Here is a 14,232-nt window from a genome sequence, read left to right as displayed (position 1 = left end):
TACATTAAATCCTACTTTAAAGGTGCACGCATAGAGTGCACAGGACTGCACGTGCATTAAATCATACTTTAAATAAGCATGCAACGTGGTGTCCCTGGGGTTAAACATGCATTAAATCAGGCTGTATATATGCATATGGCATGGTGTGCCTGGGGCTGGGCATAAATTAAATCGTGCTGTAAATGTGCATGCAACATGGTATACCCAGGGCTGGGCATGCATTAAATCATACCTTAAATGAGCACACACCACGGTGTGCCTGTGGCTGGGCACGCATTAAATCATGCTTTAAACGTGCATGCCACATGGTGTGCCCGGGGCTGGGCATGCAACGCACATGTGTTCAGTGTGCATACGTGGTGCATCCTAGGGCTGGGTGTGCATTAAATCGTGCTGTAAACGTGCACACAGCGTGGTGCATCTGGGGCTGGGCGTGCATCAAATTGTGCATTAAACCATGCATACAATATTCTGCAGCTGTGGCTGTGCTTGCCTGAAACAGTGCACTAAATGCAGATAATGTGTCGCATCTGGGACTTATTCCTTGTGAATTAAACGTGCATACAACATTTTGCATTTGAGGCTGAGCATACATTCAATTGTGCATTAAATTCTGTATTAAATTTACATATAACATGTTGCATCTCAGGCTGGATGTGCATGTAACTGCCGTATCTTGGCTGTGCATTCAATTGTGAATTAAGTAACAGATTGATCATGCACATAACATGCTGCATCTGCAGCCAGGCATTTAATAAATGATTAGTTAAATGGCTCATTAAGTGCCCACATAGCATACTGCACTGGGACAAGGCACAGGTTACGTAGTGCCTTGGATAGCGCAGTGTGTGTGGTTAATGTGCTGCACTTGGAGCCAAGCGTACACTAAATGCACACATAACGTGCTGCTGATGATGTTGTGCAGCGCATGCAGGATCGCCCTGCTCTCCGTGGCCTCCCACAGCTGGTCTATGGGATGGCAGCAGCGTGTTTTGAGAGGTTACAGCCCCCTGAGCAATGCGTGGGGTGGGGAAGAGGCACCGAGCGTTAAAGCCTTGGGGTTGCAGCTCAGCGTGTCCCTGCTGCTGTGGGGTCAGTACTGGTGTTCCCCAGCACCTCGGGAGGCATCCCTTGTCTGGTTTGCAGGGGCTGTGGGCAACAATTGGTGTCTTCCCCCAGTGGGGCATGAAGCCAGAGAGAAAAGCATTAAATGGAGCACAGAAACTTGCCAAATCCAGAGACTCAACAAGGGAGAAAGCAGAGAAAATGCCAGAAGAAACCACTCTGGGGCACAGCCACATGCCTGGCCATGGCACAGAATTGTGCTCCAACTGCAGGATCAGCCAGTGTCAGAATTGAATTCCCTATCCTGCAGCATGAGAAGACTCAGGACTATCCCTTAAGTCTTACTGCATGGCACCCTGTCACCTCAGCAGCCTGCAGCTCCGTCCTTCACACTCCCTGAACGTCTCAATCCCTACTTTTCTTCACTCACCATTATTTCCACTTCCTTAATCTTCATCAACTCACCCAAAATGTGGGGGAAACCTGGGGGGTCTGGTGGGCTGCCCATTGCTGTTCACATCGGGTTGTGGTGGGGGAAGGCAGGGGAGGATGCCAGGGGAGGATGCTGCACGCAGGACTCAGCGGGGAAGGCAGGCAGCTCCTGCAGCCCCCTGGCTGGGGGGGGGGCATTGGCACAGCAGGAGTTTCAGGGCAGTTTCACCTAGCGCCGGCTCAGGTACTGGTTGGCAGGAGCTCAGATCTGCTTTCCTACAGGTTGCTTGAGATGCTGCCAAATGCTGGGGTCTACTACTTCCCATGGGAGATCAACAGCTCCATCCCAGAGGGGGAGGCACTGAGGACATTTGGCAGGTGAGAAGGGTACCCTGGGTGTTGGGCCTCTCCTTCGCTGCCCTGCACCCCCCTGCTTGGTTTGTAGTGCCCATTGCACACCGCTGAGCTTCCTGCATCCATTGCTCCCAGGTTGAGCTGCTACGACCTGGCGCGGTCCGAAGCCATCCTCAGTGCTCAGCACAGCGAAGCCCAGCACCGCGTCCACGTGGACACCCGACTGGTGGAACCGTTTGAAGCCCAGCTGGGATCCCTCTACATGGTGCTAGGAGAGGCTGAACACAGGGAAGGTAAATGAGTTACCCGAGGAAAGGCAGGTTGGCTTCACCCAGCGGTGCTGACGCGTGGTCTCCCTCTCCCAGTGCAGCTGTGGGCTCAGGCACTCGGTGGTGAGAGCTCGGTCAGCACCGTCTGCCACCTGCACAGCTCTTAAAATTGTTTTGCCACCACCTGCTTCATTGTCCACATCCATACCATGGCCACAAGCCTCACTCGAAGGAGTCCCCACACAGTGCCACAGATTGCACAACGCTGCTTTGGTGCCATCTGCTCGAGGAACTGGTGCCTGGTACTCCTGCTGGTGATTCTTCAGCTCCTTCACACCTCCCTGGGCACACGGTGAGACACACCATCGGAGGTTAACGTTGGCCAGGGCAGCTTCAGCCTGTGCCACTGCCTCTGGTCACACAAAGTGCCTAATTCAGGGCAGGAGCAGCCAGTCACTCCTTGGTGACCACAGGAAGAGCCACCCTTATCTTGGTGAAAACCTGGTGCTGTGGCACAGATCTCTTTAGAAGGCAGACATGCCTTAGCAGCACAACCGAGCTTGCGAAACCTGTACTAAAGCATTCTGGCTCCCCTGCCATCAGATCAGGTCAGCTTTGCTCCGTGACAGATTGCAGCAACACCTCCCCGTGAGCTGGCTGGGTCGGTCCTTGCCATCCTTGAAAGGCTCTAATTATACCCCTGCTCTCAGAGATGGGGCATGAGGAACACGGGCAGGCTTTGTCACGCAGGGCACTCTGTTGTCACCCTGCTGCCCTTTCCTGGGGTGCCCTGAGTGTTATTCCAGCTGCACGGTGCTTTGTGTGGGGAGTGGATCAGGGCTGGGCCACGGGGTTGTGAAGCAAATCCCGAGAGTTGTCTTGGCCACACCTGGTATCAAGCATCCACATTTGTGCCCTCGAAACCCTTGGTGGCAGGTGGAAAGCCACACTGCACGTGGCTTCTGGTGCGTCACCTGCTAAGCCTCTGCTGCAAAATTCCTTCAGAAAGACTTGTTGTTTTGGTTGTCACCGCTTCGGAGTGAGCTGGCCCCATTCTGCAGGCGTGGAAGGGGAGGACTGAGAGGCAGCACTGAGCCTCTTTAAGCCCAGCTTTGTTCTGTCCTCCTCTTGCCTGCACAAAGGTGTTCACAGATGGGCTTAAACCCAACCCTGATGTTTTTTAAGACATGGAAAACCAAAACTGCACAATCCAGCCACGAGGCAGATGGATGCTGTGTGGCTGCTGAGGGCACCACAGTGTCAGCCACCAGCATTTGGCAGCCAAAAAGGCAGAGGGAAGCCCATCACTGAATTAACCTGCACTCAGGTCTGTGGTGGCATTCAGCCAGACTTGTCTCCTGCAAGGTCTTGGGCCATGGTTATTTGGCCACTTGGAGCCATACACTGCTAGAAGGAACCTCTCTGTGTGCCCCCAAGCTGCTGCATCTGTTGTGCTTCCTACAGAAGCTTCCCGTTTATATTCCTAGGTGAGAATCCCGTGATAAAAGCCCGGATACTGACCTGCGTGGAAGGGATGAACGTGCCCTTGCTGGAACAGGCCGTACAGGAGCAGAGGAAGTACTTCAGTGAGCGGCAGCAGCAGATGGGAACGGACACATCCTGATGGCAGCTCCGAGCCATGCCGTGAGCTGGTCCCCACCACGGCCATTGGTAGCACTGCCATTGGCAACAAACATCTTGAAAGTGTATTTAGAAGGTGGGTTTGAAACACAACTGCTTTTTGCCATGGCAGAGAGAGGTCAGTAAGCAGGGGAACACGTGAAGACTGTGAATCAGTATGTAGTTGTGGAGCTGCCAGCATGTGGCAGGTGTCATCACTGAAAATCACTCAGGGAGACAGGTTTGTTGTTTAAGAGGGTGGGTAAGGAAAGAGCAGGTGATTTACAACAGTCCTGTTGAGATGCAGGGCTTAGAGAAGTCAGAAAAAGGCAAAGTATATGAAGCTGGAGTTAAGCACCTGTGCACACCCTCACACACACTACCAAGGTGCAGCAGATAGAAGGTAAAGGGCATTAGTGCAAAGTTCGTTAGCCCTGCAAGGCTGCGGGTCCAGCACACACGTGCTGGGTTGCAGTGACTCAGCTGCCACACAGGAGCATTCCTGGCAAAACACTCAGGTCTGGACTGAACAAAGGAACAAGAAGGGCGAGGAGTCACTACTTTCAGTAGCAATTATCTCTACACGGGTTCAGGAGCTTGTGTTCAAGGCAGGTCGTTGACTTTAACTCTAAATTAAATATTTGCAGTGCCCTGAGAACCACCACTTTACTTTCTTCCTTGACACAGTTAAGTTTAGGAAACCTTAAACCACTAATTTTTGGAAGTATCTAAAGGTTTTGTTTGATATGTTCCTAAATAAAGATGAAAAGAGAATGTGACATGTCTTTTATTGATTAAAACAAAAACTTTCTTGCTAATACAAATGCATTAGTCCCTGCAGAAACACCACGGATGATGTAAGAAAATTTAGCAAAATGCAATTTTCCTCCCACTACAAAGTACTGGGTGTGTAAGGAAGCACTTAGTTTTGAAAAAGTTGCAAGAAGAGGAGTTGAAATTACATCAGAGCCACTCTGGTTTAAGAACATGGTGCTAGGTCCACCCAGCAGGATTAAACGGTCAATAAAAAGACAGAAAAATCACTACTGTGAGATGAGAATAAAATGTTAGTGCACACAAGAAGACCTTCCTGTGCAATGGGAACTGCTGGACCTGGAATAAGTTGGGACTAACTCAGCCACCTGCAGCCTTTCCTGTTTTTTTTTGTTTACATTCCCTGGTGGAGTATTTAGAAAATAAGGACTGAAGCCATACAGCGCACAGAAGCAGATCAAAATGGAACAGATATTGGCAAAGTCCCATTTTACCAGCAGGCTTGATTCAAGATCCTGAGATTGCTCAATAATTACAGTGCTTGTGATAATCTTTAATCATAGTTTAGCCTTCTGTTTTTCTTCATGCAGTTAACAAGCTCTGAGATCCCTGCCTCTGCACACTGTTCAGCCCAAATCCAACAACATAAGATGCAAGATTTATTTTTTTTTGTAAGACACAATGATTAGTCTGTCATGATGTGTTTATATTTATACTTCATCACCTGTCTGTTCTCCCACCTTCCTCCCTGTGCTTAAATTTTATCCAAATGGCCAGGTCTGCCATAGAATTGTGAATATCCAAGATACCAGGTTCTTACGAGTGCTATGGGGGGAAAAAAAAAGAAAAACAAAAAAAAACACCAAACAGGTAGACGAGAGGAAATGTGGCAATGCCTCGAGATGCAGATGTGAATGCAAACTCAAACTTCACAACCCACAAGAGAACCCACGCAGGAGCTTGCCTTGGACATGAAAATCCATAGGGAGCTGGGGCCCAGCTCTGCTAGCCACTTTAGTTCTTCCAAATCAGCAAAATCAGAATCACTTTTAAGGTATTTTGAGATGGTGACTCAGCAAAGTCCTAAATCAGTCCTGTTTAGGTCACCTAAAAGTGCTGTGGATGCACAGCCAGTGGGCTGCTGTGTCCTGCTGTGCCCACCCCAAGACACGTGGCCCCAAATTCTGGAAGAAGGCAGACCTGGATCTCCGTGACTCTACCTTTTCAGGTGCCACAATTTATGATTTTTTTTTAATCTTGTCTTCTGCCAGCTGGCAAGTCAATAATTAATCCACCCCCTACAAGGACATCATCCAAAAAGCTGACCAAGCATTGCAGCCCACAGCATTCACGGGACAATTGCACAAGACAGAAAATAAGACATTTGTGCCACATGTTTGCCCTGAGCATGTTCCAGGGAGCCCTAATTACACACCACATCCCCTTTATGCCAGGCACTGCACCAACAGAGCTGGAGAGCTTCTCTTGGCCCCATGCAGCCTTTCCCCCAGACCCCAGGTGCCACTTTGCATAAGTTTTCCTCAATTTTTGCTTTAACCAACGCATCCCACAGCCTCAGTGCAAGCATATGGCCCTGGGCAGGGCTTAGGGGCTTTTTTTGGGGCCTGTCTGGCAGCCCCACAACCCAGGCAGCCCTGCCTGCCAGTGCTGTCCCCACCCACAGCTGTTCCTGGGCAGCAGGGAAGGGAAGCAGACATTTTCTGTCTTCCTGCACCTCATTTCTCCTCCTTTTCCCCCCACACCCGCCTTGGAAAACAGGTGCCCCCTGCCAGAGCCAGGAGGCCAAGGCCATGGAGACCCTCCAGCAGGCGTTCCAGAAGGTGGAGAAGATCGGGGAGGGCACCTATGGCGTGGTGTACAAGGCTCGCAACAAGCGCACGGGGCAGCTGGTGGCCCTCAAGAAGATCCGCTTGGACTCGTGAGTGGGGCCGAGCCCTGTCCCCAGCGCCACCATGGGAGTGAGCAGGAGGGCCCTGAGCACAGCCCAGTGTCCAAAATGGTGCTAGAAGCTCAAAAAGAGCCTGACATGAGGGGAAAAATTCTCTCCAGGCCGACATGAGCACAGCTAGGGCCCAGCCCTGGTGCCATGTCCCAGGGCCAGGGAGGCAGCCACCATGTTGGGATGCAGCCACTCCCTCAGCAGCGCGGTGCTGGGGCCTGGTGATGCTCAGCACCCAGCAGAGCTGACTTGGGTGGGGACCGAGTACATAAAAGCTTATCCCTGATCCTCTGGGTTGGCCCTGGTTTGTTTATGCACTGAGGGGTGTCACTGCAGATAGGCAGCCATGGTGGACTGCACCCCACAACTGTCCACTCTCTCACCACCCCCATGGCTCCATTTTCCCCCAGCTCATGCTCTGTTCTAACCCAAACCTGGGGTGCCCCATGTGAGATCTTCTCCTGGGCCCAGAATAGGGCACAGTGTTAGGGGAAAAAGGGAAACAGCATCCTGCCAAGCTGCAAGGTCCAGCTGTGGGACAGGGTGCCCTACAGCCCACCTTTACCACAGGGAAACAGAGGGCGTCCCCAGCACAGCCATCAGAGAAATCTCGCTGCTGAAGGAGCTGAAGCACCCCAACATAGTCAGGTAAGGGCCATAAGAACCCTCCCCATCAGCTCATTGACCAGCTTCTGCTCGTTGATGTGGTCAGCTCCAGATCATACAGCAAGAGTAGCCTTCCAGTCCTTCACTGACTACACAGAAAGAAGGAAAACAAACAAACAAACCAAAAAGATGCAAGAATCTCTTCTGCTTCCTTGTACAGCAGTAGCTCACAGCATTACTGCTTCACTTCACCAACACAACCTGGTTCAGACTACTGCTACCCCTCATCCTGGGTGCTGCTTTTAAACCTAACTCACTGCTCTGCCCCAGAGGGCTCTCAAAACAGATGCACCTGTGCGAGGGAGGAGGGATGTTTAGGAATTGGCAAAGGTCTGGAGAAGAAGGTCACCCCAGGTGTCTTGTAAGAGGCTGTAACATCCTTGTATAGTATGGATTCCCACGCAAAGGTACTGAAAGGAGTGCTTGCACTTCTCTTGCAGGCTCCTAGATGTCGTGCACAGCCAAAAGAAGCTGTATCTGGTATTTGAATATCTCAATCAGGACCTGAAGAAATACATAGATTCCTCCCAAGCTGGAGAGTTTCCTTTAAGCTTGGTCAAGGTACAGTGCAGAAAGAGTGAGTGCTAATAGGCTTGCAAGAGTGTGTGTCCTTGCTGCCTTCTGCTGGTCGGAGCCAGCACTGAGCTGCTTTTAGCCAGACAGCATTGGGAAGGGATTCATCCTTGACTGGAGTCATTCAGTCTGTCGGATCTCTGACACTACAGCTGGGAAACCTCCCGGTGCTATTGCTCAGGGCATTTGTTTCCCAGCTGTTTCCAGGCTCTCCAGCCCATCTCTGTATTGAATAAACCGTTGATATGAGGATAACAGAGGAATCTATTGCTAATTGCTTTTGCATGGAGTAACAGATGAGTGGAAGGGACTGCCACTGCTTAAATTGGAATGTCTCTGTCCCCCTACAGAGGGGGAGCAGTTTGTGTGCGTCTCTGGGTAGTAGCCTGCAAGCCTGGTGTTGCATGATAGCAAGATCATATTTCCCATTCAGGTTGATGAACAATCCAAAGCATGTCGGTTCACATGACTAAACCTTTGAAATGGTTTTAGTTGTGGCCTTGTCTAAACTCTCTTCTCTCCTCAGAACTACCTTTTCCAGCTGCTGCAGGGTGTGAGCTTTTGCCACTCGCACAGAGTCATCCACAGGGACTTGAAGCCACAAAACTTGCTCATCAATGAAGCAGGAGCCATCAAACTGGCTGATTTTGGTCTGGCAAGAGCTTTTGGAGTTCCCTTGCGGACATACACTCACGAGGTACTGTTGAGACTCCCTGCCATCTGAGAGCATGGTCCACAATGTGAACAACAGCAGCACAAGTGACTTGATCCACAGCTGTGCCAAAACACCTGCCCTTAACCTCACCTGTAGCTAAGGGGTTATCTTGTGTCCCCACAGTGTGCTGACTGCTTCCATCCCAGCCTGCCTGCAAGCTGGGTTCCCACCTTCTCTGCATAGGCTATATTTTTTCCAGTGACCTGCTGAAAAACAATCTGTTAATCCTAATCATGCTGTCACTAAGGTGTCTGCTAATTAGGCACGGCCTTGGCACACTGATTTATCCAGTCACTGAGACACAACCCAGAAAAGAGAATCCCATGCCTCTACACAGAGCCTGTTTGTTGGTTCCTTACCAGGTGGTGACTTTGTGGTACCGAGCCCCTGAAATACTCCTGGGATGCAAATACTATTCAACTGCTGTGGATATCTGGAGTATCGGCTGCATCTTTGCAGAAATGGTAGTATGGGTTTAAATGGTGTCTTTAATGAGCGGGGAGGACGCAGCTGCAATGGGAAGTGGAAAAGGAGGGGCAGGATGCAGAAAGTCCTGTGGGCCCACCCTGTGTTGGGGTGTGTATTATGGAAACTCCACCCTGAGGGTTAGCTGAACGCTCAGAAGGAAATCTGCTGGCTGTAGGGACTTGGCAGAAGGCAAAGCAGCCTCTGTAGTCCAGTTGCAGTGTCAATATGTGGCGATATCAGACTTCATTCTTGCTGCTGCAGCATTCTGAACCTGGGAGGAGATAACTCTTGCAGGTGTCCCCCACCAGCCTGCAGAGAAGTAGCACTTGGCACAGCATTGCTCTTTGGGTCTCCTAGGTGTCCATAGCCTACTTCAAAGAGCTCAACATCCCTGCAGTGAGACAGCACTGCCCCTACCTCCCAAAACCCGTGAGGTGCAGATCAGCAGAGCCTGGGCAAGTAGGTGGGAAGGGTGCTAGCCTGCAAGAGGAAATGGTAGGAAACTGGAGACGAAGAGGGATAAGGGTCTGGTTGAGAGAGAGGCAGCCTCAGGGGGGCCTGAGTCCATGGAGGGGAGCTGGAGACAAACCCTGGTGAGTGTCACAGCCACTGCCTAAGCTGCCCTGCTCTGTGGACAGCAGTTTGCAGAAGGAAATAGGGCACAAAGCTAATGGAAAGGTGGGAACTGGCTGCTTTTTTTTGCCCCAGGTGACCAGGAAGGCCCTGTTTCCAGGGGACTCCGAGATCGATCAGCTCTTCCGGATCTTTCGCACCCTGGGTACTCCCACTGAGGCGACCTGGCCTGGGGTGACACAGCTGCCTGACTACAAGGGGGACTTTCCTCGGTGGAGAAGGAAAGAGATGAAGGACATCGTTCCCAACTTAGATCGAGATGGCAGAGACTTACTGGCAGTGAGTGAGGGTTCATAACAAGACCTGGGGAAACGACCTTATCAAACCAGGCAAAAAACAGAGATATTTGGGACTGATCTACCTTGAAGTGCTTTAGCTGATTTGGCTCTAATGTTCATCTTTGCCAACACATAAAAAACAGATCATGGAAGAGGGCTAAATGCTGGCTCTGAAATAGGGCTGTCAGCGTGGGTTCCTCTAAGGCACCACTGCACGGAGGGTCTGAAAGGCCCTGGAGTGTAACCCACATGGTAACTTCAGCTGTGGGTTATTCCTCAAGCCCAGAGAGAGGAAAAGGCAGGAAAAACATCTGCATTTGGGCTCAGCCATGTGCAGGTGCAAACAATCATTTGGCTTTTAGAATCCTAAAGCTGGTGGGTTTTTCTCTTGGCAGCAATTGCTCCTGTACGACCCCAGCAAGCGCATCTCAGCCAAGGCAGCCCTCAGTCACCAGTACTTCTTCTGGAAAAGCCCGCAGAGCACCGAAGAGCAACGTGTGATGCAGAGACACTGCAGATGAAGTGATGCAGCTCTCCCCGTGCTGTGTACCCCTGGGTAGCAGCGCAGATCTGGTTTGGGGCACTTAGCAGGGGACTAGGTGGGGCTCGGGGCCTCACTTCTGAGGAGCCCTGAGGGGGACATTCTTGCAGTTAGAGACTCTCAGCCTGTTGCTGGAGGAGGATTTGCCTAGGTTATGGCCAGTAGAGCTGTTTTGAAGAGGTCATGTGGAAAGGTGGGGTTATTTATCATCATAAAACACTGTAAGTGGTAGAGCATACTTGTCCTTCATTAGCCAGCAAGCTAAGGTGACACACAATGTTCTGGAGCATCACCAGCTCTTGCTGCAGGTCTGACGGTGGCAGTTCCTGACACCAGGGTGTGCTGGAGCTCCACCACGGGTAGGACAGCACTGCTCTGCTCAGCTGGTCGTTGCTGTTAACAAGAACCAGGTTTGCCAGCGTTAGACTCGTTGTTTAAGTTGAGCTGTTTAATGGAGCTAACATTCTGCTGTTTTGCAAGCTGAGGAGTGCTGTAAGGTATCTGAACTTGTGCTTTAGCTGGGACTGAGAAGCCAGAAGATCCAGTTAGCATAAAGCACTTGGGTTGGAAACGGTGACAGCTGAAACACCAGCTTTCCATCATCGGTCCAGATGTAACACTGCTTCCTTTGCTTTATTGTCTTGGAAAAGTTTTTGCCTTCGAGTGTTTGGAGAATTATAACTAACTTTTAATGTGTTTTTGACATCTGAGATTTTTTTTTTCCAATACAGAAAAAAATAAAGGCTTGTCGTTTGTTCAGAAACATCTGTGTTTATTGCTTGGCTCAGCCTGTTGGGCTAGTGACGCAGGACAAGCTGGCTGGTCCCTTTTTTTTCCACAGACCTCTTCTCCCCTCACCATCTCCTGCACTCTTTCTTTTATTCTTTCCGGCTCACATCCTTGGCAGGTGCAGAGATGTGCTCTCGATTCCGTTGAGGAACAAGGGGCTGATGGTTCTTCAGCCCAGTGCTGTCTCAGTACAATAAGATGGGATTTCTTTCCATCAGTGGTTGCCACAGACCAGTTCAGAGTTAGGTCCTACTAATTTAAATACTTGAGACAGATTTTTAACTTGGGGAAGCCAAAGTTCCAAAAATTCTGTTTTTCATGCTTGTACGCATGCAGCCCCCTAAAACCTGTGAGCCTAAGAGCTGATTTCAGCACAAGCTGACAGCTCCCAAAAGCTATCGCATTCCTAGAACTTAGTAACAGCTACACAATGTGGTGAAGGAGAGAGGCTGCTGCACATCTCAGCTGCAGCCTAAACCCCTCACCACCTGTGAGACAGCAGAAACCTTTAGACTTCTCCCATAGAAAATCCCCTCTCAGCCCAAAACCTGCCTGTCTGAAGCCAAGCTCTGTTAACCTTTGGCTTGCTCCTTCTTCCCACCTGAGAAAAGGCAGCTGGTGGCTCTGCTTAATTCCCAACATCAAAAAGATCTCTGTCATCTCTACTGAAGCAGCCACCCCACACACACCCCCAAGAGCAACACCCAGGGAGCTGTTGCTCACCTCCCTCTGGCCCTGCCCTGCCGCCTGGCTGAATTCCCCCTGCGGGTTTAGCAGCCGCCAGGACCTGGGTAGCTCTCTTGCATCTGCAATTTGCACAAATTAGGTTTTGGGGAGGGTTGCTTTGCTTTTGAAGCTGTTAGGAGTCATGCTGGAGTGCCTGCCTGGAAAAAAAGGTGTGCTGCTCATGCTAGGGAGGCACGATTTTCTGATCGAGCAGGGAAAAGCAGGCAGCTGGGCTCTCCCAGCACCTTGAGAGCTACCTGGCAGGAAAATCGAAGTCCTGCTGTGCTTCTGCAGCATCTCTTGTCCTCTGTATGATAACACCCAGCTTGCAGGGGCACGTTTGAGAGACCAGGATGAATTCTGCTGTGGGAATCATTTCCCTGCCTTTACATACATGTTTTAAAGTCAAATCATTTTGTACAGACAATGCTCCATTGTTTGCTCTCTGCAAACAAACGCTCGTGTTGTACCTAACAATTTGCAGAAGTGTTGGCTTGCTTTCTTATTTTTTTCTTTTTTTAAGACCAACGTTAGGAAATAAATTCCAAGGGCATTCACGCAGTCCAGAACTATAACTAAAAATACTATGGCTCATCTCGCCCAACCAAATGAAGCAACATGCTGAATTTCAGACATTTATGACCCAACCCCATTGTCAGCAAAGGGAACTAACAACAGCTGTGTTGAAAGAGCTGCTCTGGGAACGCCACCATCCAACCCCATCATCCTGTGCCTGAGAAGGGAGGAAAAGCACTGCCTGCATCCTCTTGAGCAGCTCACAACCCCGCCAGGTGTCTGGGCTCTGGGAAAGCCCCCCGGCTGGGTGGTGGGGACACATTCCTACAGACACATCAGGAGGATACGATGCGAGTGGCTTTCTGCAGATCGGGACTGCTTGATAGCAAAGACAAGATTTTTTTTTGTTGTTCTGTTTTCCAGAAACAAAAGGCAGACCTAGCATCCGAGGGAGACTGCTCAGCCAGCTAGACCGCTCATCCAGCTAATCGTCTCTTAACATCTTCACCCAGCCGTGGATAAATACCTATTATCCCCATCATGCAGCCAGGGAGTGCATTATCCAAAATGATCAACCGACTGCCTAATTACCAGAACTCCAAATCCCTTAGTTACGCAGCATTCCCTAAAACTATTTAAGCAGCACTTCAGGAAAGAGTCACCACGTGACCGTCAGGCTGCTTTAAAACCAAGCAGGGCTTTATCTCATCTGCACGGGGAGCGGCGAGGATGGAGGGCAGCCCTACAGCCCAGCACCCTGCCCCGTGGGTAGGCTGGCAGCAAACTCACGTGTCTGGCAGAGCTCGGTGGTGATGGATCCTCCCTGCCTTCAGCCAAGGGGTGCGAAGCTGGGAGCAGCCTTGTTGTGCTTCAGCAGATTTGGGAAGGATCCCTCGGTGTGCTGGGCTTTAAGGGTTTTGGGGGCTGTGGTTGGTGTGCTGCTAGCACTGGTCCAGGGGGTCCTTTGTGGTGGGACGTGATCCTTACCTGCCCTCGGTCCTGTGCTCCGAGGGGCTCACCATGGCGAGGTTTCTCTCCTGATGCAGCCCCCAGTCCATCACAGCCCAGCCCCAGCAGGAGGTGATGCACAGTGCCCCGTGTGCTGGCAGCGCCCTGCCAAGAGGGAACGGGCTGGGAACAGTCACTTTGGGGTGTGTGCAATGGTTTTCTCTATTGTAAACCAACAAATTTCCCTGTATTGATAGGGCCAGTTGAGACAGGCCACAGTGGCAATAAACATTGACACTACAAGGCATAGGGCAGAGCTCTTTGACTGGAAATGTGGCATTTCCTTAGCTGGACTTGTTTTTTTAACTGAATGCTGCCTGCCAGCAGAAAGGCAGCAAGACTGTGTTGAGTTTGCCAGCATGGGACCAGCTTCTTCTTGGAGCCCAGACTCCAAATCCCAAGTAGGCCATATGGAAATACAAGATATGCTGCTGCTCTGATGGGGGACTAAAGGCTAGGATATCTACTGATATGGATCATTTTGGATTGTGTTGAATTTCCCCAGCAGCATCGGCTAAAAGAACCCTTGTTGGAGGTGAGAGCAGCCCATGTCAGTAAAAAGTCATTTTTTTCCTCATCCCACAAAGCCAGGGGACTCTCCAGAACAGGGCAGAGTCTAAGGAAGAATGTTTCACCTCTCATCTCAGCAGGGACACGTGAGAGATGGGACTTGCTCATTGCAGCAAGGGCTGAGCACTGCAAGTGACAGGGTGAAAACTCACCTTAAAAAAAAAAAAAAAAAAAAATAGCAAATGCAGATTTTCAGGTATTGCTGGGTGGATCCCACAGCCAAGGGCTGCAGAAAGCAGTTTCCATCACTGTGGATTGCAAGCATCAGCAGTCTG

The 14,232-nt window shown here is 50.6% G+C and overlaps 2 protein-coding genes across 2 annotated transcripts; both read left to right on the top strand.

The window, feature by feature from the left end:
* Nucleotides 1-1,789: 1,789 nt before the first annotated feature.
* Nucleotides 1,790-3,744, top strand: TEN1 (TEN1 subunit of CST complex; the record flags this gene model as incomplete). Its single annotated transcript, XM_084298399.1, has 3 exons — nt 1,790-1,875; nt 1,987-2,144; nt 3,608-3,744. The coding sequence occupies 3 exons, from the start codon at nt 1,790-1,792 to the stop codon at nt 3,742-3,744; spliced, it is 381 nt and encodes a 126-aa protein (XP_084154525.1).
* A 2,581-nt stretch (nt 3,745-6,325) lies between these two features.
* On the top strand, nt 6,326-10,328 carry CDK3 (cyclin dependent kinase 3; the record flags this gene model as incomplete). Its single annotated transcript, XM_084298387.1, has 7 exons — nt 6,326-6,453; nt 7,045-7,122; nt 7,581-7,701; nt 8,240-8,410; nt 8,791-8,892; nt 9,605-9,808; nt 10,203-10,328. The coding sequence occupies 7 exons, from the start codon at nt 6,326-6,328 to the stop codon at nt 10,326-10,328; spliced, it is 930 nt and encodes a 309-aa protein (XP_084154513.1).
* Nucleotides 10,329-14,232: the final 3,904 nt, after the last annotated feature.

The sequence above is a fragment of the Netta rufina genome (genome assembly GCF_964035555.1).
Source record: "Netta rufina genome assembly, chromosome: 19".
Classification (NCBI taxonomy): domain Eukaryota; kingdom Metazoa; phylum Chordata; class Aves; order Anseriformes; family Anatidae; genus Netta; species Netta rufina.
The sequence above is the reverse complement of the archived record's forward strand: the minus strand, read 5'-3'. Positions and strand labels throughout refer to the sequence as shown.